General features: G+C 58.9%; 4 protein-coding genes across 4 annotated transcripts; 3 read left to right on the top strand and 1 right to left on the bottom strand.

Moving 5' to 3' along the window:
• The first annotated feature begins 263 nt into the window (after positions 1–263).
• LOC147600715 (vacuolar protein sorting-associated protein 51 homolog) lies at positions 264–1,994 on the top strand. Its single transcript, XM_086749653.1, has 4 exons — positions 264–272; positions 456–674; positions 1,407–1,628; positions 1,818–1,994. The coding sequence occupies exons 1-4, from the start codon at positions 264–266 to the stop codon at positions 1,992–1,994; spliced, it is 627 nt and encodes a 208-aa protein (XP_086605779.1).
• Positions 1,995–2,063: 69 nt separating this feature from the next.
• LOC147600714 (vacuolar protein sorting-associated protein 51 homolog) lies at positions 2,064–3,751 on the top strand. Its single transcript, XM_086749243.1, has 2 exons — positions 2,064–2,502; positions 3,003–3,751. Exons 1-2 carry the CDS (start codon positions 2,230–2,232, stop codon positions 3,261–3,263), a joined length of 534 nt encoding a protein of 177 aa, XP_086605369.1. The 5' UTR covers positions 2,064–2,229; the 3' UTR covers positions 3,264–3,751.
• A 2,976-nt stretch (positions 3,752–6,727) lies between these two features.
• LOC147600713 (uncharacterized) lies at positions 6,728–11,094 on the top strand. The gene is made up of 8 exons (XM_086749652.1): positions 6,728–6,893; positions 7,018–7,143; positions 7,454–7,897; positions 8,119–8,656; positions 9,078–9,182; positions 9,265–9,404; positions 9,759–9,883; positions 10,441–11,094. Exons 1-8 carry the CDS (start codon positions 6,728–6,730, stop codon positions 11,092–11,094), a joined length of 2,298 nt encoding a protein of 765 aa, XP_086605778.1.
• An 11,020-nt stretch (positions 11,095–22,114) lies between these two features.
• On the bottom strand, positions 22,115–25,438 carry LOC147600712 (ciliary microtubule associated protein 1A-like). The gene is made up of 5 exons (XM_086749651.1): positions 25,224–25,438; positions 24,533–24,733; positions 24,213–24,311; positions 23,774–23,889; positions 22,115–23,481 (listed from the first exon to the last, which is right to left on the bottom strand). The coding sequence occupies exons 1-5, from the start codon at positions 25,417–25,419 to the stop codon at positions 22,876–22,878; spliced, it is 1,218 nt and encodes a 405-aa protein (XP_086605777.1). The 5' UTR covers positions 25,420–25,438; the 3' UTR covers positions 22,115–22,875.
• Between the last annotated feature and the right edge of the window lie 606 nt (positions 25,439–26,044).

Here is a 26,044-nt window from a genome sequence, read left to right as displayed (position 1 = left end):
TATAAATATGCGCATCTGGGACTAATAAATGGAACTACGCTTATTACTCATATTGAGTCTTTGTCGTACGTTCCTCCGTCGCTCGCATCCAGGGGCCGCCCGTAAGGGTGGGTCAGAAAATCAGCATTGGCTCAGCCTCGCCATGGAGGCCCTCCAGCTGGACCGCGGATTTGGTGCGGCCTGCGGTCAGCTCGCAGCTGGACACGCGTTGCTGCCAGCAGCCTGCCCGAGACGCAGTTGTTTTTCCCAGGAGCAGAATTGTTATGCACAAGGCCGGCTCTGGCCTGACCACAAAACGTACAACACCCTTGAGACGGCGCAGAGCGGGAGGCCGGGGGGTTGCACAAGGCAGTTGGGGGTCAGCGGGGCGGCTTGGAGCTTGCGTGGGGCAGTTGGTGGGTTTTCCGCGCCCCGGAGTGGTATTTTTGGGGTGTGACCCGCTGTCTTTGTGGCAGGGGGAGTTCTGCGTGGAGGCGGTGCGCGAGGGGCTGGTGGTGGCCTTCGTGCGCTGGCTCTGCCGCACTGCCCGGGGCTTCGCCGACGGCCCGGCTGAGCGGGGCGCCCCCGCGGCACCCCCAGCCCTGCTGCTGCTCCTCGCCCGCCTCTGCCTTGACTACGAGGCCACCACCGTCAGCTACATCCTCACGCTCACCGACGAGCAGTTCCCCCCCCAGGTGAGCCCCCCAACTGCCCTGGGTGGCCCCAGAATGGACCTCGGGGGACCCTGAATGTCCCCAGATGTCACACGATGGCCCTGCACCCCCAGTCAGGACGCAGCGGTGGGCACCCTGGCGTGCGTGGAGGCCTGGGGGTCTTCTGTGTCCCCCGACGCATCGCTGAGTGGACCTAAAACGGTCTGATCGTCCCCAGAATGGCCCCGCGTTCCCCTGTGGCCCTGTGTCCACCCAGGATGTCACGGTGGGGACAGTGGTGCGTGGGGCGGTATGGGGATCTTCCTCCTGTCTGTGTGTGCCCCTAAATGCCCCTGGGGGACCCCAGAACGTCCTCACGTCCCTCCCGGTGCCCTGCTGCGGCGCCATGTCCAGCCAGGATCTGACCCTGGGGATGGCAGTGCACACGGAGGCAGAAGGGGCCTCACTTGTGTCAGGGTCTCCCAGATGTCCCCAAGGGCACCTCAGCATGACCCCACGTCCCCCCCACAGCCCCCCAAGGGTACGGGGACGGCAGTGATGCTGCTGCAGGTGGGGTGGCCTGGAGAGCATCCTGTGTGTCCCCGATGTCCCTGTGCCCCCAGGACATCGGATGCTGGAGGCACAGGGGGCGTCCCCACGCGTTCCCGTGTCCCTCGTGTCCCCAGGCCGCGGGGCCGTGGTGACGGTGGGGACAGCGCTGTGCGCGGAGGTGCGGGGGGTTCCTCCGTGTCTCCCTGTCCCTTGGACCACCAGGACTCGGGCCCAGCAGTGACACCAGGACCGGCGCTGTGCGCAGAGGCGCGGGGGGCGGCGCAGCGGCTGCTCGACCACTACGTGCAGGTCCAGGGTGCCGCGGTGGCACAGATGCTGAGGAAGAGCGTGGAGACGCGAGACTGGCTGGGCACCGTCGAGCCACGCAACGTTCGTGCCGTCATGAAGCGCGTGGTCGAGGACATCACCGCCATCGACATCCAGGTTGGGACTGGATGGGGGGGCCTGAGGGGGGCCTGACATTCCCGGGGGGCCCAGAGGGTCCCCGAAGGGTCCGGAGCGATCCTTGAGGTCACTGCAAGGTCCTTGAGGCTCTTTGGGGGTCCCAGAGGGGTGCCAGAGGGTATTTTGGGTGGATTCTGGCATACCAGCGCTGAGGGCGCGGTGCCGCAGGTGGGGCAGCTCTTCGAGGAGGGAGTGCGGCGGGCGCAGAGCAGCGACTCCAGCCGGCGCGCCTTCTCCATCTACAGCAGCTCGCACGCAGCGGGGCGCTACGCCCCCAGCTACACCCCCAGGCCAGCCCTGCACCCGGTGCCACCCCCCGGGCCACCCTGCGTCCACCTGCGCTAACCGCTGCATCTCCCCCGTGACCCTCTTCATGTTCCCGAGCTGTCCCAGCATCCCTCCCACCATCTCCACATCCCGTGGCTGTCCCAGTATCCCCTGACCATCCCCGTCTGTCCCCAGGCTGTCCCAGTATCCCCTGACGATCCCATGCGCCTTGTGTCCCGTCGTCGTCTTGTCTCTCGCTGTCCTTGCCCATCCCCACGTTCCCTGACTGTCCCCACATCCACCGCCCGTCGTCATGGTCCTGTCCTTGTGTCCCCAAACCGTCCCAGTGTCCCCTGACTGTCCCCGCAGCCTCCGGCCATCTCTGTGTCCCCATCCCCGTGTCCTGGCCGTCCCTGCGTCCCTGCCCCCGCACCCCTGGCTCTCTCAAGCACCTGGCTGTCCCCGTGTCCCTGACTGTCCTGCTGTCACTGTCCCCAGCGCCCCCATGGACACCCACCTGCTCAGCAACATCCAGAAGCTCTTCTCCGAACGCATTGACATCTTCAGCCCTGTCGAGTTCAACAAGGTGAGGCCGCGGGGCCGTCCCCGTGTCCCCAAGGGCCCCCCAGGGTCTCTCACCTGCCCACCTTCCCGGCTGCCACCTGTCCCTGGTGTCCCCGAGAGCCAGCTGTTGGGGCCCGTGGGGCTGCTGACCGCAACAGGGGTGTTCCCGCTGAGGCTCCCTGTCCTAGGTGTCAGGACGCGGGGGGTCCCGGGTGAGGGTGTCCCCATGTCCCTGTGCTCCCAGCGGCCAGGCCAAGAGTGTCCCTGTGCCCCTGTGCCACGTCTCCTCCATGTCCCATGCGGCCAGGCTTGGGAGCGGCAGCCAGCACAAGGGTGTCCCTCGTGTCGCCCCCGCTGAGGGGATTTGGGCCACGTGTCCCCGGTGTCCCCACATGCCACGTGTCAGGACTCCGGGGATCCCGGGGTTTGAGCGTGTCCTAGGAGCTGCTGGCCTGGAGAGGGGAGCCCCCAGTGTCCCCACACCCTGGTGCAGATGTGACTGGGAGCGTCCCCGCGCCCCAGGTGTCGGTGCTGACAGGGATCATCAAGATCAGCCTGAAGACGCTGCTGGAGTGCGTGCGGCTGCGGACGCTGGGGCGCTTCGGGCTGCAGCAGGTGCAGGTGGACGGGCACTACCTGCAGCTCTACCTCTGGCGCTTCGCCGCCGACGAGCGGGTGGTGCAGGGGCTGCTGGACGAGGTGGCCGCCAGCGCCGCCCACCGCTGCCTCGACCCCGTCCCCATGGAGCACAGCGTCGTCGAGCTCATCTGCGAGCGTGGGTAGGAGACGGGGACGCGCGGGGGCGGGTGGAGGTACGGGACGTGGCATCGCGTAGCAGGGAGACGCAGGGGCTCGGGACGTCTGTGTCACCATGGGGCGCAGCCGAGCAGGGACAGCTCGGGGAGGGCAGCCGTCTCTGGGGTCCTGTTACGTGTCTGGGGATAGACCTGTACCCCGTGAGCCCCCGCACACGCATGGTGACACTCCACGTGTCCTCATGCACGCGGCAGTGCACAAGGACGGCCCATGTCCCCACGCAGGGCCACCCCGTCCCCACACCCACAGCAGATCACCCCGTGTCATCAGCCCCACAGGCCAGCCCTGCTAACACCCCACATTGTCCCCCACCCCAGCGCCGCCCTCGCTGTGTGCTGACGCCCCGTGTTGTCCCCGCGGCCCCAGTGTCACCCCCTCACGCCTGGGAACACCCTGGGCACAACCCCTTTGTCGCAGCCGGGGACAATAAATAAAACACTGAGCGGTGCCTCGTGTCCCCTGCCTGTGCTTGGGGTGGGGACGGGACGCGGCAGGGACAGGGGCCTGGCTCCTGGGGGAGGCAGGGGGAGGGTGTGGGGATGGGGGGACACCTGTACCCCACGGGGCGCCGAGGGGGTGGCCCCACGCGCAGCCTCGCACAAGCACCCCTCAGCTTCCCCTCGCAAACCCCTCGCACGCGCACCCTGCGTGCACGCGGTGCCTTGCCCGCGCACCCCAGGAGCGTCCAGGCGCTCCCATGAGCGGCCTGGGGCCCTCGGGCAGCCGCCTCGCCCGCGCGCAGCGCCCTGCACGGGCAGGGGGCTGCCTGCCTGCGCTCCCCAGCTGGCTGCGGGACCTCGGCGGGGCCAGCGCTGCTCCGCGGCTCCCGCTCGGCGAGGCCGGGGGGTGCGGGAGGGAAGGGCCGTGCTGGAGAAGCAGCCCCTGAGCGCGGTGTTACAGCCCGCAGCCCCTGCGCCCCTCTGTCGTTCAGGATCCTGTCCGTGACGCCCATGTGAAAAACGTCACGGCCCGCTCGGGACTCGCGATGGTTCTTTAGTGCGATCTCGCAGCGCAGAATTACGGCGAACACGCCAGAGGGGCTGGCTTCAATCAAACAGCACAGACTTGATTGTTTTGCCCGTAAAGCGGCGCGCGATAGGTGAAAGGGAGGGAAAAGGAAAAGTAAAGATAGGGGAAAAAAAGGGGAATAGCTACCACCGCGGGTCCAAGGCGTCCCTACGGTCCCAGGTCCAGGCAGCGTCCCGCCGGTCCTCACGCTCGGTGTCGATGTCGATCGTGGTGGGGAGAGCTCTCCGGGGGCTCGCTGTTAGGGGCCGACCTTTTCTGCCAAGTACCAAGCCCTGCTCCTCCTTTGCTCTGGGGAGCTCCGCCTGTTCCGGCCCTTAGGACAGAAGTGCGGATTTTGAGCAAAGTTCAGTTAAAGGCACGTTCTCAGCGCCGGTTTTGAGACAGCAGCTGTGATCCATCCTCCTCAACAGCAGCTGCTCGGTGATCTCTGCCAGCCCTGGCGCCAGGGCCGAGCCGTGGCACCCCCGCGCCGCTCTGCGCCGTCTCAAGGGTGTTGTACGTTTTGTGGTCAGGCCAGAGCCGGCCTTGTGCATAACAATTCTGCTCCTGGGAAAAACAACTGCGTCTCGGGCAGGCTGCTGGCAGCAACGCGTGTCCAGCTGCGAGCTGACCGCAGGCCGCACCAAATCCGCGGTCCAGCTGGAGGGCCTCCATGGCGAGGCTGAGCCAATGCTGATTTTCTGACCCACCCTTACGGGCGGCCCCTGGATGCGAGCGACGGAGGAACGTACGACAAAGACTCAATATGAGTAATAAGCGTAGTTCCATTTATTAGTCCCAGATGCGCATATTTATATTGCTAAGATAAAATATGCCTACTAGTCATTGCGTGATTGGCTTAAGCTCTAATGGTTACATTTGCATATCCCTCCTACTTGCACTTAGCTAATCTGGATGTCCGTTAACCTGGAAAGTCCTGTACTTTTCATGTTTTCACTTCTCAAAGTTGTTTGCAATCTTCTTCAAGGTTGCTTCGTTTACTTTCTCACAGGAAGCTTCATTACTTTCTCACAGGCGGCCTCATTATTTTCTCACAGGTGGCTTCAGTGCTTTCTTACAGGCGGCTTCAGCGATGTCCTTGAGGCCTGCTGCTCACAAACATAACAATTCCGTTCGGTCTGGATTGTTCACTAAGTGCCCCTGGTACTCCAGGTATCCAACACCTGGAAACGGTGCTCGCCGGCTCCGCGCCGAGATGAAGGGTGCGCGCAGGGGCCGGGGACAGCAGGCACCCAGAGCGTTGTACCGGGAATGCTCCCCGAGCTGTCCCGTGCAGGGACGAGCGGCGGGGTGGGACAGGAACGGGCTGACAGCAGTCAGAGCGCCCTGATGGTCACAAGCCGTAAAAGCCAGGGAGCGAGACCCTTGGTGGGCGCTAACCAAAGCCCCGGGTAACGCCTGGGGGCGTTAACTCAGAGCGCGACACCCTCGGGCGGGACCCTGGGGACCCTCGCGCTGCAGCTGTCAAAACTTGCACACCGCTGACAGAATCAGACGGCTCCAACTTCCCACCCCCATCCAAACCCTCCCAGGGAGACCGGAAAAGCCGCTTCATCTGTCTCCGGGCCATCGAAGGGGAAGAGCAGGGTTTGCTGTGAACATCAGCTGCTTTATTTCGACACCAAAGTCGGCTCCGACGTTTGTGCGCGCTGCGACGAGCGCGGGCAGGACAGCGCAGGCCTTTGAAACGGAGGCTGCCGTTGGCCCAGCTGGCAAAGGCGGGGGCACGCCGCAGCCTGCCCTGGGACCCGTGCACGCTGCTGCTCAGGTCTTTTTTCCCCTTGGGACCCGCAGGAGCTCCCGCAGCCGAGGAAAGGTGTCCACCAGCTTCTGGAGTGGAAACGGGCAGCAGCTAAACCTGCTTGGTTGCGTTTGTATTGGCCTCGGGCTCTGCCAGGGGGTCCAGGCGGTGAGAAAGTGACTCCGTGCCCGCGATGTCGGAGTATCTGTCCCTGCCGGGCGCAGCCCCATCGGCACGAGGATCCAGCCATAGAAGTGCTGGGGGGAGGTGTAGATTCCCTGACGGCCTGCGCGGGCACACGGCAAGAATCGACACCTGCCTTTGGCACCCAGCGGGTAACGGCCGCTCCCAAGAGATACGGCCACACCTGGCTAAGGCAGAGCCCCCGACAGCAGGTTCTGCTTACAGCCCCCAGCCCAGCTCGCCCTCCCCAGGAAAAGCAAACACAGCTGAAGGGGCAGCTGGAAAACAGACCCAGAGCAGACATGCCGGGTGTCCACGTGCACGCCCACGTTATTATACGACCCCGGCGCTACAGGAGTGCGCGGCTCCTTGGCGAAAGGCAAAAATCGCATCCGTTCTGCCCTCGCTGCTGCCGTGCAGAGCTCACCAAGGTCTGGCCCTGCGAGCTGGACGTCCCCGGCTCCCCATCAGCCATATGATGCGACAGGACACAGGACAGGCACCAGCGGCCTCTGTGATGTCACAGTGCGTCCCCACGACGAGCCGGGGCCACCTGGCAGCTGAGACCACAACCTCTCCTGCCCCATCGCTGCCTGCCCTCAGTCTCGCCGCACCCTGCGACCGAGAGCTGCAGCAGCCGACAGGCTCGTCTGTGCCCGCTCGGACGGTCAAGGCTGAGAAAGCGGAAGCGTTGCTGCTCCTCCCGAGGAGGCTTCCCAGCGCGGCTCTGTCAGGAAGGCCCTGAGCGACTTTCTGCTGTTGCCGCAGGCTTTGCGGGTGCCTCCAGCATGGACGGAGCCTGGGTGGGCACCTGGAGACCTCACCGCCCGCGCGGCCCCGTCGCGGCCCAGTTCACGGGCCCGGGCCCCAAGTACTCCATCCCTGGGACAACAGGTAAAAGCACCGTCGCGAGGAGGGGCGGCACGTCCGCTCCGTTCCCCTCTGCGCCAGGCCCCCGTGCTCTCGGCCGCAGCAAGGACACGGGCTGGCCAGAGGAAGGCTCAGGCTGCTGATGGGAGCGCCCGGGAAAGAGCCGCGGGCTCTGCGGAGCACGGAGGGGGCCTTAGCGGCACCGTAACCCGGAGCGCACAGGAGGAAGGCTGTTCTCCTCGTCCCTTTCTTCTCTACGGGTATTGAGGTTTCTTTCCATCGGGCCTCCGGGAAAGCAAACCATGAGAGATGTGATCTTCACGGTTGCTTTAAGTTGGCTCGCAACTGTTTTGGGGCGTAGTTCTTTGCGCCAGTAGCATTCTGGCCATACTGCGGTTAGCCGCACAGCGCCGGGAGCCGTTGCGCCTTTGGAGCGGCCCGCTGGCGTCATTCTTGGAGGAAGAAGTCGCAGGGGAGGGGAATTTGTTGAGGCCGGCGACTCCAGCTGCCCCACGCAGAAACTGGCTTTCAAAGCGCAGTTGCGGGCAGGTGGCCTTTCACGGGCTTTTCTTGCCAGGTTACCGGGATCACAATCCCACCAAAACCAAGGCCCCCGCGTACACATTTCGAGGGGCCGGCTCCCTGGTCACAGAGAGCTGCTCGCCCGGCCCCAGGTACTACGTCCAGTCCTCCATCACCAGGAACGGGAAGTACGTGGCTCCAGCACAGCCCATCTGCGGGCGCCACAAGATAAGGACAGAGGTCACCCCTGGACCCAGTGAGTACTGTTTCTCCAGCACTTCTTCCGGCCAAGCCAAGCGCGCCTCGCTGTCGCCTTGCGCTAGCGGGCTACCAAGCCATCAGCTCACGCCCGGAAGGAGCCTCGGAGGGTTCTGGAGAGAAAAGAAACAAGGCTGAGCGCCGCCTCCTGCCCTTTCCTCTTCGGCCTGGGGCAAAGAGCCCAACTTCACTGCTCTTCTCCGCTTCTCCTCCGCCCAGGCGACTACTCTGCCGACGAGGCCGACAAACACCGCTACAGACGCGCGCCGGCGCACTCCATGGTCTTCCGGCACGAGACTAAGGACGAGCGCTCTCCAGGTAAGGAACTGGGAGCCACGCGCCCCTGCAGCCTGCGTGTGCTCCAGGGAGCATCTGCTGGACAGCTTTTTCAACGGCCCCAGGGACGGGGCTCCGCAGCAGGCCGCAAGGCTCTCTTGACACGCTTCCTGATGTCCCAGAGCGCCAGCTCTCCCATCCCACACGAGAACCGGCAGCTGGGGCTCGGAGCCACTGACGCTGCGCCGCGGGCGGTGCAAGGTGGAGGCGACCCAGGGAGGGGCAGGACGTCCTTCCTGCTCCTCTCCGCGCCGGGCGCCGCTCCTCTCCCCGCAGGACTCGCTCTCTGCCCGTTCCCCCTCCAGGTCCTGGCACCTACACCCTGCCCAGGCTGCTGGGGCCCCGCACAGCCTACACCCACGCCAGCCCGTGCTACTCCATCCGGGGGAAGAGCAAGCCCTGTGCTGGAGGCCTCCCCGAGGTGAGCTACGCTCCTCCACTCTCTGGCCGCAGCAGCTGAAGCTCAGCCGCTCCCTCGGGGCAGGAGGGCTCCAGCGCCTGCTGCAGCCTCTCGTAATGCACCTTTGCCTGCACCGGCGGCAGAACCCCAGAAGCCGCGGATCCCTGGCTCTCCGCTGCCAGCAGCGGGAGAGGGGAGGCTCTGCCGGCACCCGCAGCCCCTCGCTTTCCAACACGGACCGCTTTGGTGGGGCAAAGCTCGTCGGCGCTAACGGGAATCGCCCTCCTCCTCTGGGAACTCTGCCTCTCGGCAGGGGATCAGGAGGCGCCCTGGTTCCCCTCGCTTCCCTGGCCGGCCAGCCCAAGGAGCGCGGCCCGCGTGGGCGCCCGGCGAGAATCGCCGCCCGCCTTTGGTACCCAGCAACCTCCCGCCTCTCTTACAGACGCCAGGTCCTGCTGCGTTCCCCAAGGTGGAACTGGACGTCTACAAAACCAGGGCTCCCAAGTACACCATGCCGCTCAAAACCAAACTTGCCGGCGACCAAACGGTGAAGCCGGGGCCAGCAGACTACCACCTGGGAAAGGTAAGGCAGCCTGCCCGCCTCTCCTCCTCCGCTTTGCCACGAGCAGCCCTTCCGCATCCGCCCGTGCCGACGGGGCTCCTGGGAACTCGACGCCTCGCTGCAGCCACCGCCTGCGGGACAGCAGCCCGGCTGCCTTGGCCCAGAGCCGAGCAGAGGCAGGCCAGACAACGCGGCTCTGCCTGCCCGGTAGCCCAGCCATTCCACGCCGCTATGCGTGCACACATCACAAGCTCTTCGGGAGCAGGCGCCGCCGCCGAAGGGACGAGCAGACCTGGCTTGCGCACTGGGCATCGGCGGGGAGGGCAGGGGCGTCCGGCCAGGCCTGGCTGGAGCTAGAAGGCCTCTGGACTTGAGCAAGTTCCACCGCCAGCTCGGCTGCCGCTCTCCAGCTGGGCTCGCCCCGCCGGATGGCGCGGCCGTGGGGCTCCATTTGCCTCAGAGGCACGATCCGTTCTTTGAGCGGCCTCCTGAAAACCTTCCACGGGTGTATTTTGGCCGCCCCTGAGGTCCTTTCCTCTTGCCTTTACGTTCCTCCCCAAGAAGGGGAGAAACGCCACCGGGGAGCGGCAGCAGACCATCACAACGTCCTGATGACGCAGGAGGTTTCCAGCAAGCGCGCCGTGGGCACGGGGGCAGTCGGCTGCAAGCGCCCCGGCGCGCCGACAGCAACGCAGGACAAATGGCCGAGGCACACAGAGCGACTCGTTACGCCGGGCGGCCTTCCCTGATGATGAGCCTTCTGGAGAAGGTGGCGGCACCACGGTCACCTTTTTTTCTTCTCACTTTTCCCCTCTAGGTGACGCTGACCAAGCCCCGGGCACCTGCTCCCACTTTTGGTCTCCGGCATTCCCCCTACGTGGCCCCTCTGATATGAGTCCGATAAGAACATGCGCCCAGAGATCGTCTCCGTGCACCTTCTGCGGGGAGAGGGGCTGCGTGAGCGCCAACCGTCGGCTCGCTCGCTTCACGTCCGTGCCTCGGCTAAAACACCGCAAGCCGAGGACAAGGGGAGAGCTCCGGCACCGACAGCGGGAGCCAGGCAGAGCTCCGACGGCGCCGTTTCCCCCGACCGGAGCGAAGCGCTGCTCCGCGAAAGCAGTCCGGCCCTGCCCCGCGCTCTCCCACCCCCCGGCCCGGCGTCCCGCAGGCACGGGCTCGGCCCCAAGGCCCCAGTCCATCTCGGCACCCGCCTTGCCGGTGCGCACGGGCGGCTGCTCTCCAGGGAAGGAACGCCGCGCGGGGAAGCTCGCAGCCGTGCCTCTCCTGCCGCTCCCGCGCTGGGCAGCGCCCGCCCCAAGCTGGCGCCGGCAGCGCCCCGTGCCGCGGAAGCCGAGGGCAGGGCGGCTGTGCCGGGGGGCGGGAGGCGGCAGGGCAGCTGCCGGGGCGAGACCCACAACCCCCGCCCCGGCCGGACGGCGTGCCCCGCAGCCCCGGCCGGACGGCGCCGGAGCGGGGAGCTGTTCGCCGGGGGAGCCGCGGCGGCGGCAGCCCCGGCTGGGGCGGGAAAAGGCGGGGCGGAGGCCGCGCCCGGGCGCGGCCCCGCGCAGGAGGGCCCGAGCAGGTTTATTTCCTCGCTCCCCAAACCGCGGCGATTAGCCGCACCGATCCCCCCGCCGGCGCGGGTGCCGCCGCTCCCTCCACCCACGAGCTGCGCGGCCCCCGGCCCGCGGAGGAGCGGCGGGACAGCCCCGCGGGGAGCCCGCGGCTCTCAGGGGAGCTGCGAGGGGAGCTCTGCCTTCGGGAAGGGCCGGGAGCGCCCTCGGCTTCCCTGTACAACGGCTGCGGTGCACGCGGCTGCGTGAACGGAACCGGCAGCGAGCGGGAGCGGAATTACAAGGGCCAGAAACTGCCTCCGCAGCCGGGGACCGACCCCTGAGCGCCGACGTGCCAGTGAGAAGCCGCCGTTCTTTGTTGCGGCGCTGATGCGCGGGGGTCGCTCCGCCTGGCGCGCGTGCGGGTCTGGAAATCTGGGCAGAAGACATTCAGTGATTCCATGCATAACCACCGATAATTCCCAGAGCACAGACACAAAATCACCAGTTTTCCGATAAACCATTGATACCACATTCCCCACCCACTCGCGCACGCTGTCTTTCGAGTCAAGGGTCCTCCCGTGGTCCCGGGGGCCGCTGGAGCATCCCCTCCTCGACTCTGCTGGCTGAGCCCCCCTCAAATCTCCCTCTGTGGTCTCGGGAACAGGCCGCATCGTCCTGGACTTTCTGCCTGCAAAGGACTGGCTCAGGGCGTGCGTTCACACCTCGTTCTGCAGGCCTGCCTTTGCTCTGCCACCCTTGCGAACCGCCCCGGATGCGCCAGGCTAACTTCTGACTAACAGGTCTAAACCCGCCTGGTCCCTCTACGGATTAACAGAGCTCAGATAAAATTTAGCCTACATGGCTACAGTAATAGAGTAAGCCACAATCACCTCATGTTGACATTAAATTTTCCAAAATCATATTATTCTAAAATTATGTTGATTAATCATTTCTATCACATAACAAGAGGAAAACGGAGGCGCGGATGGGGCAGGGTCTGTTAAAGCTGCCGAGGCGAAGGAGGAACAAAGGCAGACGAGGCCTGGGGCAGCCGAGCGCATGCCGAGCTGTTTGTGGGGCGGTACTGAGAAGAGGGGCTAAGGAAACTTTAATAGATATGGCATTTATTGATTATTGCTGTGCATGCTAATACAAATAGCGTTTGATGCTTTGCTAACTAGCTATTGTAAAAACTACCCGAGGGGGGGAAGTCTTGTATTCCCCAACCGAGGGGTCTTGCTTTGTGCTTTGAACTCTTTATCTGAAGTGAGAAGTCCTGCACCTCCCGCACAAGGACAGTCCTGATAAGAACCAAGGGGTCTCCTGCGAGAAGTCCTGCACCTCCCACACAAGGACAGTCCTGATAAGAACCAAGGGGCCTCCTTCAGGAGCCAGCTAAAACTGGACAAATGACTTCTTGGAACTAATTGTAATACCTAAATGACCTCTTGGAACTAATTTTAATACGGAGCGGGGATAGCTCATGCATATGTATAGGCGTGTTTTTTTAACTTCATGCATATGTAACACTTGGTTGTATAAAATTCAAAGTGAATTGCCATGCCAGGCGCGCACGATTTTGGCGGGACTACCCCCCGTGCTGCCCGGCGCCGAATAAACATACCTACTTTACAATCTTACAGATTGTGGAGTCTGCTTTCCGCACGTCAGTTTGGCGAGCCAGGCAGGAGGCTCTCTGCTTGGCTGCGGGATCGACTGCGGAGCGGACTCTCCTAGGCGCGCCCCGAGCACTTTCCTCGGAGGAGCCTCCGCTGCCAGCCGCTCACCACGGGAGCAGACAACAACCTCCTAAAGCCGCGGACCAAACGGTATGTTTAATGGTAGGGGCCTGTAAGTCGTACGCGTGGCCGGGGCAGCTGGTAAATCGCGCAGAGACGTCTGGCGTGCAGCATAGTCCCCTTTGGGTGGGTACCCAGGTTGGTTTGGGGCTCCAGTTGGGGACTCACTGACCGATAGAGTGACCACTAGTGATCCTGGGAGTAGATCAAATTAGTCTGTGTTTTGCTGGTATCGATTTTTGGTTCTTGTAATAAGGCATTTTGTGTTGGCTACTGATTTGGACTTGCTGAACCATAGTGTCTGCGTGAAGGATTCTTGTGTGTGTGTGATCTATGTTGCATGGTAAAAATTCTATGTTGCGTGCAGGACCTTCTATGGTGTAAATGCCTGTGTTGTGAAAGCGTGAGTGAGTCTCGGGAATCCTAGCAAAGCTGTGACTGTGTGTGGCGTGAGGTCTGTCCAGCCGCCCCTAGCCACCCAGATTCTTCTGAGGTGGGCTAGAAAGCAAGGGGACTTTCCTCTTTCCCAAGTTTCTTGTATGATTGTGTGACCACTATGAGTGTGTGGACGTTCACGAGAGTGTGAACACTGTGAGTCTATGTAAATTGTATTGTTTGTGTGCAAAGATTGAATTGGATCCAAAGTGTGTGTTTGTAACCGCGGTAGTAGTTTATTGTGTTCTGTCATTGTAGATTCCTTTGTTCCCTTGTGGTGGGACCCTGACGGTCCTGAATAGTGTCCTTTACACCACGGTAACTCTCGTAAACCTATATTTTGTTCTAGAGTGTAAGGGTTGTGGTGAAAAGTTGTGGGTAAAGGTTGGCTGAAATTCCGAGCATCCTAAGTGTAAAATTTAGACTGGGATAAGAAAGAAAGGGCTGTGTTTGTGTACAAAAGAAGGATAAATAATAAATCAATAAATATGGGAGGGGGTCAGAGTAGAGGAATAATAAACAAAAGTCCTCTGGGTTTCATACTTGCTCACTGGGAAGATATTGCTGGGACTGGAAGTACGGAAAGTAAAAAGACCCTTATCAAATATTGCAATCAATGGTGGCCGTTGTACAAGCTAGAAGGTGAGGCTAAGTGGCCGTCTGATGGGTCAATAGATTATAACACCCTTTTACAACTAATGTTGTTTTTAAGAAGAGAAAGAAAATGGGATAAGGTTTCGTATGCAGATATGTTTTTCACCCTCCGAAACCACCCGGAATGGCAAAGGGGCTGTGGAATGGTGCCCCCACAGGACCCTATGGTACTCGCGCTTGAGCGAGAAAACAAGGAGCTCAGAGGTAAACTGAGGCGGTGTTGTTCGGCATGTAGTATCAGACAAAGATGTACTAAGGCAAGTAAGATTCATCAGGCGCCAGAACAAGATTTAACTGATTTGTTTAAGCCTCCCCCTCGACCACAGGAACAGGATGCGGACTCGGACAGAGCTTTGACTCCCCCGGACAGTCCCGTATCTTCCCGTACTAGGAAGAAATCCGCTCCAACAGTTTTTCAAGCACCTCTCCGGGAGGCGGTGGGACCGGATGGTGGGACGATGTTAATTAAAGTACCCTTTTCTACTGCTGACCTAGGGGAGTGGAAAAAGATTGCAAAAGATTATAGGAGTGACCCGGTAAGTGTAACTAAGCATTTCCAATTTATTATAAAGCAACATAATCCTGATTGGAAGGATACCATTATAAAGTTACAGGAGGGAACGTTAAGGAACATTTCCCCCTCCAAGATCCAAAGTGGGATGTTAATAGATCTGCACATATGGAAAAACTGCAGGAGTACCAGGAATGGATTTTAAAGGGAATGGAGAAGGCAATCCCCAAAACTATAAATTGGTCAGCTTTGTATGCAATCAGACAGAGCCCTTCCGAGTCCCCATCTGAATTCCTGGATCGATTGAGGGACGTGATGCGCCGTAGCACACCGCTGGATCCTGGGTCAGAGGTAGGAATACAACAATTAATCTCCCTATTCTTGGGTCAATCCACAGGAGATATAAGACGCAAACTTCAGAAGTTACGCCCCACAGAAAGCAGGAATTTAGAAGTGCTGCTGGATGAAGCATGGAGAGTGTTTAGAAAGGGAAAAAGGGATTAAATGGAACCTGCCTCTTGTGGGTAAAAATCAGTGTGCTTTCTGTAAGAATTTTGGTCACTGGAAGAGGGAATGCCCAAAGAATAAGAAAGGGGGCCAAAGGGCTCACACAGGAAGAACAATAGCCCACGTAGGGAAAGACTGACGGGAACCTGGGGGATCTACCCTAGCGGATCCACTGGTTATAATTAAGCTAGGGGAAAAACAAGAAAAAGTAGAATTCTTAATAGATACAGGGGCAACATACTCTGTTTTGAATCAAGCCTTGATGCCCCTGGGGAATGATTATGTTATGATAAAAGGGGCGACCGGCCAAAGTGAAAAGGCATATTTTTGTAAGCCTCTAAAATACAAATTGGGAAAACAATGGGGCATTCACAAGTTTTTATATATGCCCAACTCCCCAAAAGCACTTTTGGGAAGAGATTTGTTGGAACAATTGGGAGCAAAAATCACATTTGAAAAAGGAGAAATTACTCTGGAGGTAAAAGATCAACAATACGTTCAAATATTGAGTCTAACCTTAACCAGTCTTCCCTCAGAAGGAAAAATTAACGAGGAAATCCTAGATCAAGTGTACCTGGGGGTATGGGCTACCGACGTACCGGGAAGAGCGAAAAATGCTCCACCGGTCAAAATTCTGAATTCAATACCCCTATATTACCTGTTCGGAAACCCGATGGGTCATATAGGGTGGTCCAAGACTTACGGGCGGTGAATAAGGTAACTGAAGACCTCTACCCAGTAGTGGCGAATCCATATACCCTGCTGACTGTGTTAACACCTGATCTAATTTGGTTTACTGTCTTAGATTTGAAGGATGCTTTCTTTTGCCTCCCTCTCCACGAAGCCAGTCAAAAATTGTTTGCATTCGAATGGGAAAATCCTAAGAGTGGTCGGAAGACCCAGCTCACTTGGACGGTGTTGCCGCAAGGATTTAAGAATAGTCCTACCATTTTTGGCAATCAGCTTGCGAAAGACCTGGAATCCTGGGAAACCCCGTCTGAGAAAGGAAAATTGTTGCAGTATGTGGATGATATCCTGATCGCCGCCAGGACAGAGGAAGACTGTATGGCATGGACGGTGAGTCTGTTAAACTTCTTAGGACTCCAAGGATACCGGGTGTCCAAGAAGAAGGCCCAGGTAATGCAGCGTAAAGTGAATTATTTGGGCTATGAAATTAGTGTGGGGCAGAGAACTTTGGGGCAGGCCCACAAAGAGGTGATATGCCAAACTCAGAAACCCCAGACAGTAAAGGAGTTGCGGACCTTTCTGGGAATGACAGGGTGGTGTCGATTATGGATTTACAATTATGGACTGCTTGTTAAACCACTGTATGCGCTGACAGCGACTGAGCAGAAACACCTTGAATGGAATAAGGAGGCTGAACAAGCTTTTGAGCGACTGAAAAAGGCTCTGATGTCAGCCCCAGCCTTAGGACTCCCAGATGTGAGTAAGCCATTTCTTCTTTTCTCTCATGAAAAGCAGGGCATTGCCCTAGGAATACTGGTACAGGATCTGGGTCCGCATCGACGGGCAGTTGCCTACCTCTCTAAGCAGTTAGACGCGACTGCAAAGGGCTGGCCTGGATGCCTATGGGCGGTTGCAGCTGTGATACTGAACATACAAGAAGCCCGAAAGTTTACTCTGGGTCAGAAAATGACTGTTTTTGTGTCCCATGCAGTGTCAGCAGTATTGGAAGCAAAGGGCGGGCACTGGCTCTCTCCACAAAGATTCCTGCGATATCAAGCTGTGATAGTGGAACAGGATGATGTGGAAATTGTGGTCACTAACATTGTCAACCCAGCTTCTTTTCTCAGTGGGAACACAGGAGAACCGGTGCATCATGACTGTTTGGAAACCATCGAAGCAACATACGCAAGCCGCCCAGACCTGAAGGATAGCCCCATAAAAAATGGGGAAAACTGGTTCACAGACGGGAGCAGCTATGCCTCGAATGGCAATCGACATGCGGGATATGCCATCACCACCAGTCAAGAGGTAATAGAATCAGGGCCTTTGCCCATGAACACCTCCGCACAGAAGGCAGAAATAATTGCCCTAACCCGAGCCCTGGAGTTGGCCCAGGGCAAAACTGTGAACATATACACGGACTCAAAATATGCCTTCGGAGTTGTGCACGCACATGGAGCAATTTGGAAAGAAAGAGGCTTATTGAACTCTCAAGGGAAAAATATCAAACATGCAGAAGAAATTCTGAAGCTACTAGAAGCTGTCCAGCTCCCTGAGAAAGTGGCAATTATGCATATTAAGGCACAGCAGAGAGTGAGCTCCGATTTGGAAAAAGGGAATGAACTGGCGGACAGAGAGGCAAAACAAGTGGCCAAAACGAAGGTAAAAATAGAAGGGGCTCTAATTCCTGATAGGCAAATCTCCCTACAAGGTAAGCCAAAATATACCAAAGAAGATCAGAAACTTATTACAGACTTAGAAGGGTCACATAATGAAGAGGGGTGGGCTTATACCCCACAGGGAAGACTAATTATTCCCTCTTGTTTACTGTGGCACTTGATACGGGAGGAACATAGAAAAAGGCATTGGGGAACAGAGGCTCTGTATAAACATTTGATAAGGGAAATCGTGGCTAGAAACTTATATACCACAGTGAGACAGGTGACTCAACAGTGTGACCTTTGCCTCCAGACTAATCCAAAAATACTCCCAAACCAGAAATGGGCCAGATCGGGAAGGGCAATGGGCCTGGACAACAATGGCAGGTTGATTTTACAGAACTTCCAAGAAAAGGGGGGTATCGCTATTTGCTGGTATTAACTGATACCTTTTCAGGTTGGCCAGAAGCGTTCCCAACTAGGACAGCCAAGGCTCGGGAGGTAACTAAAGTGTTGGTACAAGAGATAATACCACGTTTTGGGGTTCCGGCAACCATATCCTCAGACAGAGGACCACATTTTGTCTCAAAAATAGTGCAACAAATCAGCCACCATTTAGGTATAGATTGGCAACTTCATACCCCGTATCGCCCTCAGTCGAGTGGCCAAGTGGAGAAAATGAACCACTTAATCAAACAGCAAATTGTGAAATTGGGACAAGAAGCAAACCTGACATGGCCTCAGTCTCTCCCTTTAGCCCTTTTAACAAGACCAAGGGGGAGGGAAGGACTGAGCCCCTTTGAAATTTTGTATGGACGACCCTATGGAATACAAAAAGGGATATCTATGCAAATTGGGGATGAAATTATGACTTCCTACATGGTGGCATTGAGCAAACAGCTCAATAAAATTAGAAAGCATGTAATTGGGACCCGGGGAAGAGGTCTAGATGAACCTGTACATGATATACAACCTGGAGATTACTATGGAAAGTCTCGGTACTGCGACAGGGGATGCAATTCAAGCCCTCCAAGAGGAGACTTCTTCCCTGAAAAAAATGGTCCTCCAGAATAGGCTGGGTTTGGATATGTTGTTTGCCCAGCAAGGGGGATTATGTACTGCTATAGGTGAACATTGTTGTACATATGTAAACCAGGAGAAAAGGATAGAAAAAGACTTATCTAAAATCTGGGAACAAACTAAAAGTTTTCATGAAATAACCAGGGACAACATTTCCTGGGGGTTTGACTTATGGGAAAAGTTAACCTCTTGGCTACCAAATTTAACATGGCTGAAACAACTATTTTTGGCAACAATTATAATTATACCTTTCTTCATAATCCTTTTTATAACAGTTCGGTGTGGCTTCTGGTGTTTCCAGAGCACGGGAAATTCCTATAGTAATTGGAAGAAAAACCAATTACGACAGAGGCTTGAGTCTTACCAATACTTTGAGAAAGTGCAAAATAAATAAACATTGTGCCAGAATTAGGTATAGTAAAAGAATTTACTAATTCTCTAGAAAAGGGGGGAATGAGAAGAGGGGCTAAGGAAACTTTAATAGATATGGCATTTATTGATTATTGCTGTGCATGCTAATACAAATAGCGTTTGATGCTTTGCTAACTAGCTATTGTAAAAACTACCCGAGGGGGGGAAGTCTTGTATTCCCCAACCGAGGGGTCTTGCTTTGTGCTTTGAACTCTTTATCTGAAGTGAGAAGTCCTGCACCTCCCGCACAAGGACAGTCCTGATAAGAACCAAGGGGTCTCCTTCAGGAGCCAGCTAAAACTGGACAAATGACTTCTTGGAACTAATTGTAATACCTAAATGACCTCTTGGAACTAATTTTAATACGGAGCGGGGATAGCTCATGCATATGTATAGGCGTGTTTTTTTAACTTCATGCATATGTAACACTTGGTTGTATAAAATTCAAAGTGAATTGCCATGCCAGGCACGCACGATTTTGGCGGGACTACCCCCCGTGCTGCCCGGCGCCGAATAAACATACCTACTTTACAATCTTACAGATTGTGGAGTCTGCTTTCCGCACGTCAGTACGAAAGCGTTTCACCTGGGGTTTTAGCTGAAAAAGCAGCCAGTTTGGCTGTAGCACCGTTTAACACACGGACCGACGCCGGCGCGCTCAGGCTGGCTCACACTCGGACACCGGGTGTCCGGGGAAAGAGCAGGAGCCCCAGCACCCAGAGGGGCTGAGAGCTTGTTTCTTTTCAACCCACTGCACTCCCTCCGTGCTCAGTTTGGGGCGCTTTTTTTTTTTAACCCCTCTATGAGGGGTGTTTATGGCACAGTTTAACACTCACAAAGTGCATAAAAGGCTTAAGAGCCCTGGAGAGAAATGCCAGACTGCAGATCATACTCGTAACGCGACTGCAGGTTAGGAAGACGGGAATGGCAGAGCTCACACTCCCACAAGCTCCTTGTGAGCTAGGCGAGGAGGTAAAAACAATAGTAACCCCATGGGACCTGACAAGAAATTGCCAGAAACACACCGTTGTTAATGACGATAGCATGAAGCCATGACACTGGAAAACAAGGCGTGCAAAACACGACCATGAGCTCCTGGGGGGTTTCTTCAGCAGTGCTGGGGATTATGTGCGGCCGGGTGTTTGGAAGCCTCTTTTGACGCTTCCCATTTAACAGTGAGAGAAATCGGTGCCTGTCCTTGGGGAAGCACTGCTTCCCGCTGTGCTCCAGGTGTCTGAAATAACACGTGGGAAAAAATAGAGTGAAAAAAAATAAGATTCACCCTTTGCAGGAACAAGCTGTGACATGAGAAGAGAGGAAAGTGAGGGCAGGGTTCACATACAGACACATCTGTCGTAGTTCAGCCCCGATCGGACCAGACTACGCAGTCTCTCTCTCACTCCCCCCACCTTCTGAGAGAACAGGGAGAGAAAATATAAGGAAAAACGGCTCAAGGTTTGAGATAAGGACAGGGAGAAATCCTTAAAGTTACCGTCACGGGCAAAACAGACTCGACTTGGGGAAAACTATTCATTTATTACTACAAACAGCAGGATAATGAGACAGAGAACAAGATAACCTCCCTCCACCCCTCCCTCTTCCCAAGCTTAACATTATCTCTACTACCTTCCCCCCCCGAGCGGCACAGGGGGGAAGAGGGAATGGGGGTTGCAGTCAGTTCATCATATGTTGTTCTATGCCGCTGCTTCATGGTCGGGGGAAGAACTCCTCGCATTCCTCCCCTGCTCTGTTGTGGGGTCCCTCCCACGGGCCACAGTCCTTCGTGGAACTGCTCCGGCGTGGGTCATCTCTTCCACGGGTGCAGTCTCTCCAGAACAGCTGTCCCAGCGGGCCCTCCACGGGCCACAGCTGCCTTCAGGCACCCACCTCCCCTGGTACGGGGTCCTTCACGGGCTCCAAGTGGATCTCTGCTCCTCCGTGGACCTCTATGGGCTGCAGGGGGACAACCTGCTCCACCATGGTCGTCACCACAGGCTGCAGGGGAATCTTGGCCAGGAGCCGAATTACTCCTCCCCCTCCTTCTGAACTGACCTTGGCGTCTGCAGCCGTTCCTCACAACAGGCTGGTAGATGTCTCTCAGGATCTTTTTTTTACATCTCATTCACTTCTCATCTCCTCTCCACTTCTTGCAGCTGGGCCAGACCGAGTCGGGCCCAGTCGGCTGCCTGGCGAGAGGCCAGAGGGTGAGGCCTGCAAGGCCCATGAGGCCTGCGCCTCCCCCTCTGCGCCTCTGCCCCCGCTCAGCTTCTTCACATCTTCTCTTCTCTCTTTTTTTTCTGTTTTCCCATTCTTAAATACGTTATCGCAGAGGCGTTATCACGAGACATTCTGCTACCAATCGGCTCGGCCTTGGCCAGCAGCAGGTCCGCCCTAGGCCCGGCCGAGTCCACTGAACAAAGGGGAGCGACTTCTAGCAGTTTCCTACAGAAGCTACCACCTTAGGCCCCCCCCCACTAACAAAACCACGACAACATCATATACAGAACTTTTTTTTAATTAACACTCAAGGAAACAGAACTATACAGTTAACTCAGCTGGGACACTTGACAGCTAACAAACCTGCAGCAAAAGTGAGAAATCCTTGCAGAACCGGGAGAGCTATTAAAATTAGTTAATTGTTGAGGACAAGAGGCTGGCAGGTCTCAGCAGCAGACACATTCGTAGGGTTTTACACACGAAGCAGTGGGACAGAGTAAGCGCAGTTTGCAGGTGCAGCTGGTCAGATACCCATAGGAGACAAGCGGTGCAGCAGGAACGTCGGAGTCCGAAAGCGGGAGCAGGTGCCTGGGGCGTGATCCGCGTCATTCGTATGAGGTATTTCCTCACACTGCGCGTACCCACTAAGTGAGTGCCGCCACCACCACAATGCTGCTGCGATGCGCATCAGCACGGGTCAGCTCTGGCTCAGGCCCGGGAGGCAGGCCGGGTCACTTCACCAGCACAGGACAGCAAGGTGCGCCTGTCTTGCCCAAAGGTGCTGGAGAAACGGTACTCACTTGGTCACCTCCATCCTTATCCTGTGGCGTCCGCAGGCGGGCTGTGCTGGAGCCACGTACTTCCCGTTCTGGTGATGGATGAGATACCTGGGGCCCAGCAAGCAGCTCTCCGCAACCAGAGGTCTGGCCCCTCAAAACGTGTACTGGGGCTTTGGTCGTGGTTGGATTGTGATCCAGGAAACCCATGAAGAAAAGCCTGGTGGCCCAGTCATGGCCAGGTGGCAGCAAGGTCTCCCTGTGCCCATCCAGTCCTGAGGTGCTGATGGAGGGCTGGACATCGTCCCAAGGACGCCGAGAGCAGCTCTGTGTGACCAGAGGTCTGGCCCCTCGAAAAGCGTACTGGGGCTTTGGTTTTGGCTGGATTGTGACCCAGGAAACCCGTGAAGAAAAGCCTGGTGGCCCTGACTGTGGCGGGGCCAGCTGGACATCCTGGTAGGAGAGGCACAGCTCCGAGCTTCCCCGCGCAGCGTTCCTTCCCTGGAGAGCAGCCGCCCGTGCGCACCGGCAAGGCGGGTGCCGAGATGGACTGGGGCCTTGGGGCCGAGCCCGTGCCTGCGGGACGCCAGGCCGGGGGGTGGGAGAGCGCGGGGCAGGGCCGGACTGCTTTCGCGGAGCAGCGCTTCGCTCCGGTCGGGGGAAACGGCGCCGTCGGAGCTCTGCCTGGCTCCCGCTGTCGGTGCCGGAGCTCTCCCCTTGTCCTCGGCTTGCGGTGTTTTAGCCGAGGCACGGACGTGAAGCGAGCGAGCCGACGGTTGGCGCTCACACAGCCCCTCTCCCCGCAGAAGGTGCACGGAGACGATCTCTGGGCGCATGTTCTTATCGGACTCATATCAGAGGGGCCACGTAGGGGGAATGCCGGAGACCAAAAGTGGGAGCAGGTGCCCGGGGCTTGGTCAGCGTCACCTAGAGGGGAAAAGTGAGAAGAAAAAAAGGTGACCGTGGTGCCGCCACCTTCTCCAGAAGGCTCATCATCAGGGAAGGCCGCCCGGCGTAACGAGTCGCTCTGTGTGCCTCGGCCATTTGTCCTGCGTTGCTGTCGGCGCGCCGGGGCGCTTGCAGCCGACTGCCCCCGTGCCCACGGCGCGCTTGCTGGAAACCTCCTGCGTCATCAGGACATTGTGATGGTCTGCTGCCGCTCCCCGGTGGCGTTTCTCCCCTTCTTGGGGAGGAACGTAAAGGCAAGAGGAAAGGACCTCAGGGGCGGCCAAAATACACCCGTGGAAGGTTTTCAGGAGGCCGCTCAAAGAACGGATCGTGCCTCTGAGGCAAATGGAGCCCCACGGCCGCGCCATCCGGCGGGGCGAGCCCAGCTGGAGAGCGGCAGCCGAGCTGGCGGTGGAACTTGCTCAAGTCCAGAGGCCTTCTAGCTCCAGCCAGGCCTGGCCGGACGCCCCTGCCCTCCCCGCCGATGCCCAGTGCGCAAGCCAGGTCTGCTCGTCCCTTCGGCGGCGGCGCCTGCTCCCGAAGAGCTTGTGATGTGTGCACGCATAGCGGCGTGGAATGGCTGGGCTACCGGGCAGGCAGAGCCGCGTTGTCTGGCCTGCCTCTGCTCGGCTCTGGGCCAAGGCAGCCGGGCTGCTGTCCCGCGGGCGGTGGCTGCAGCGAGGCGTCGAGTTCCCAGGAGCCCCGTCGGCACGGGCGGATGCGGAAGGGCTGCTCGTGGCAAAGCGGAGGAGGAGAGGCGGGCAGGCTGCCTTACCTTTCCCAGGTGGTAGTCTGCCGGCCCCGGCTTCACCGTTTGGTCGCCGGCAAGTTTGGTTTTGAGCGGCATGGTGTACTTGGGAGCCCTGGTTTTGTAGACGTCCAGTTCCACCTTGGGGAACGCAGCAGGACCTGGCGTCTGTAAGAGAGGCGGGAGGTTGCTGGGTACCAAAGGCGGGCGGCGATTCTCGCCGGGCGCCCACGTGGGCCGCGCTCCTTGGGCTGGCCGGCCAGGGAAGCGAGGGGAACCAGGGCGCCTCCTGATCCCCTGCCGAGAGGCAGAGTTCCCAGAGGAGGAGGGCGATTCCCGTTAGTGCCGACGAGCTTTGCCCCGCCAAAGCGGTCCGTGTTGGAAAGCGAGGGGCTGCGGGTGCCGGCAGAGCCTCCCCTCTCCCGCTGCTGGCAGCGGAGAGCCAGGGATCCGCGGCTTCTGGGGTTCTGCCGCCGGTGCAGGCAAAGGTGCGTTACGAGAGGCTGCAGCAGGCGCTGGAGCCCTCCTGCCCCGAGGGAGCGGCTGAGCTTCAGCTGCTGCGGCCAGAGAGTGGAGGAGCGTAGCTCACCTCGGGGAGGCCTCCAGCACAGGGCTTACTCTTCCCCCGGATGGAGTAGCACGGGCTGGCGTGGGTGTAGGCTGTGCGGGGCCCCAGCAGCCTGGGCAGGGTGTAGGTGCCAGGACCTGGAGGGGGAACGGGCAGAGAGCGAGTCCTGCGGGGAGAGGAGCGGCGCCCGGCGCGGAGAGGAGCAGGAAGGACGTCCTGCCCCTCCCTGGGTCGCCTCCACCTTGCACCGCCCGCGGCGCGGCGTCAGTGGCTCCGAGCCCCAGCTGCCGGTTCTCGTGTGGGATGGGAGAGCTGGCGCTCCGGGACATCAGGAAGCGTGTCAAGAGAGCCTTGCGGCCTGCTGCGGAGCCCCGTCCCTGGGGCCGTTGAAAAAGCTGTCCAGCAGATGCTCCCTGGAGCACACGCAGGCTGCAGGGGCGCGTGGCTCCCAGTTCCTTACCTGGAGAGCGCTCGTCCTTAGTCTCGTGCCGGAAGACCATGGAGTGCGCCGGCGCGCGTCTGTAGCGGTGTTTGTCGGCCTCGTCGACAGAGTAGTCGCCTGGGCGGAGGAGAAGCGGAGAAGAGCAGTGAAGTTGGGCTCTTTGCCCCAGGCCGAAGAGGAAAGGGCAGGAGGCGGCGCTCAGCCTTGTTTCTTTTCTCTCCGGAACCCTCCGAGGCTCCTTCCGGGCGTGAGCTGATGGCTTGGTAGCCCGCTAGCGCAGGGCGACAGCGAGGCGCGCTTGGCTTGGCCGGAAGAAGTGCTGGAGAAACAGTACTCACTGGGTCCAGGGGTGACCTCTGTCCTTATCTTGTGGCGCCCGCAGATGGGCTGTGCTGGAGCCACGTACTTCCCGTTCCTGGTGATGGAGGACTGGACGTAGTACCTGGGGCCGGGCGAGCAGCTCTCTGTGACCAGGGAGCCGGCCCCTCGAAATGTGTACGCGGGGGCCTTGGTTTTGGTGGGATTGTGATCCCGGTAACCTGGCAAGAAAAGCCCGTGAAAGGCCACCTGCCCGCAACTGCGCTTTGAAAGCCAGTTTCTGCGTGGGGCAGCTGGAGTCGCCGGCCTCAACAAATTCCCCTCCCCTGCGACTTCTTCCCTCAAGAATGACGCCAGCGGGCCGCTCCAAAGGCGCAACGGCTCCCGGCGCTGTGCGGCTAACCGCAGTATGGCCAGAATGCTACTGGCGCAAAGAACTACGCCCCAAAACAGTTGCGAGCCAACTTAAAGCAACCGTGAAGATCACTTCTCTCATGGTTTGCTTTCCCGGAGGCCCGATGGAAAGAAACCTCAATACCCGTAGAGAAGAAAGGGACGAGGAGAACAGCCTTCCTCCTGTGCGCTCCGGGTTACGGTGCCGCTAAGGCCCCCTCCGTGCTCCGCAGAGCCCACGGCCCTTTCCCGGGCGCTCCCATCAGCAGCCTGAGCCTTCCTCTGGCCAGCCCGTGTCCTTGCTGCGGCCGAGAGCACGGGGGCCTGGCGCAGAGGGGAACGGAGCTGTGGCCGCTCGTCCCCTGGAGGCGGCGGACGTGCCGCCCCTCCTCGCGACGGTGCTTTTACCTGTTGTCCCAGGGATGGAGTACTTGGGGCCCGGGCCCGTGAACTGGGCCGCGACGGGGCCGCGCGGGCGGTGAGGTCTCCAGGTGCCCACCCAGGCTCCGTCCATGCTGGAGGCACCCGCAAAGCCTGCGGCAACAGCAGAAAGTCACTCAGGGCCTTCCTGACAGAGCCGCGCTGGGAAGCCTCCTCGGGAGGAGCAGCAACGCTTCCGCTTTCTCAGCCTTGACCGTCCGAGCGGGCACAGACGAGCCTGTCGGCTGCTGCAGCTCTCGGTCGCAGGGTGCGGCGAGACTGAGGGCAGGCAGCGATGGGGCAGGAGAGGTTGTGGTCTCAGCTGCCAGGTGGCCCCGGCTCGTCGTGGGGACGCACTGTGACATCACAGAGGCCGCTGGTGCCTGTCCTGTGTCCTGTCGCATCATATGGCTGATGGGGAGCCGGGGACGTCCAGCTCGCAGGGCCAGACCTTGGTGAGCTCTGCACGGCAGCAGCGAGGGCAGAACGGATGCGATTTTTGCCTTTCGCCAAGGAGCCGCGCACTCCTGTAGCGCCGGGGTCGTATAATAACGTGGGCGTGCATGTGGACACCCGGCATGTCTGCTCTGGGTCTGTTTTCCAGCTGCCCCTTCAGCTGTGTTTGCTTTTCCTGGGGAGGGCGAGCTGGGCTGGGGGCTGTAAGCAGAACCTGCTGTCGGGGGCTCTGCCTTAGCCAGGTTTGGCCGTATCTCTTGGGA

The sequence above is a fragment of the Chlamydotis macqueenii genome, chromosome 5 (assembly GCF_036417535.1).
Source record: "Chlamydotis macqueenii isolate bChlMac1 chromosome 5, bChlMac1.mat, whole genome shotgun sequence".
Lineage (NCBI taxonomy): Eukaryota > Metazoa > Chordata > Aves > Otidiformes > Otididae > Chlamydotis > Chlamydotis macqueenii.
Note: the sequence above shows the minus strand (reverse complement) of the source record. Positions and strands in the feature narration are given on the sequence as shown.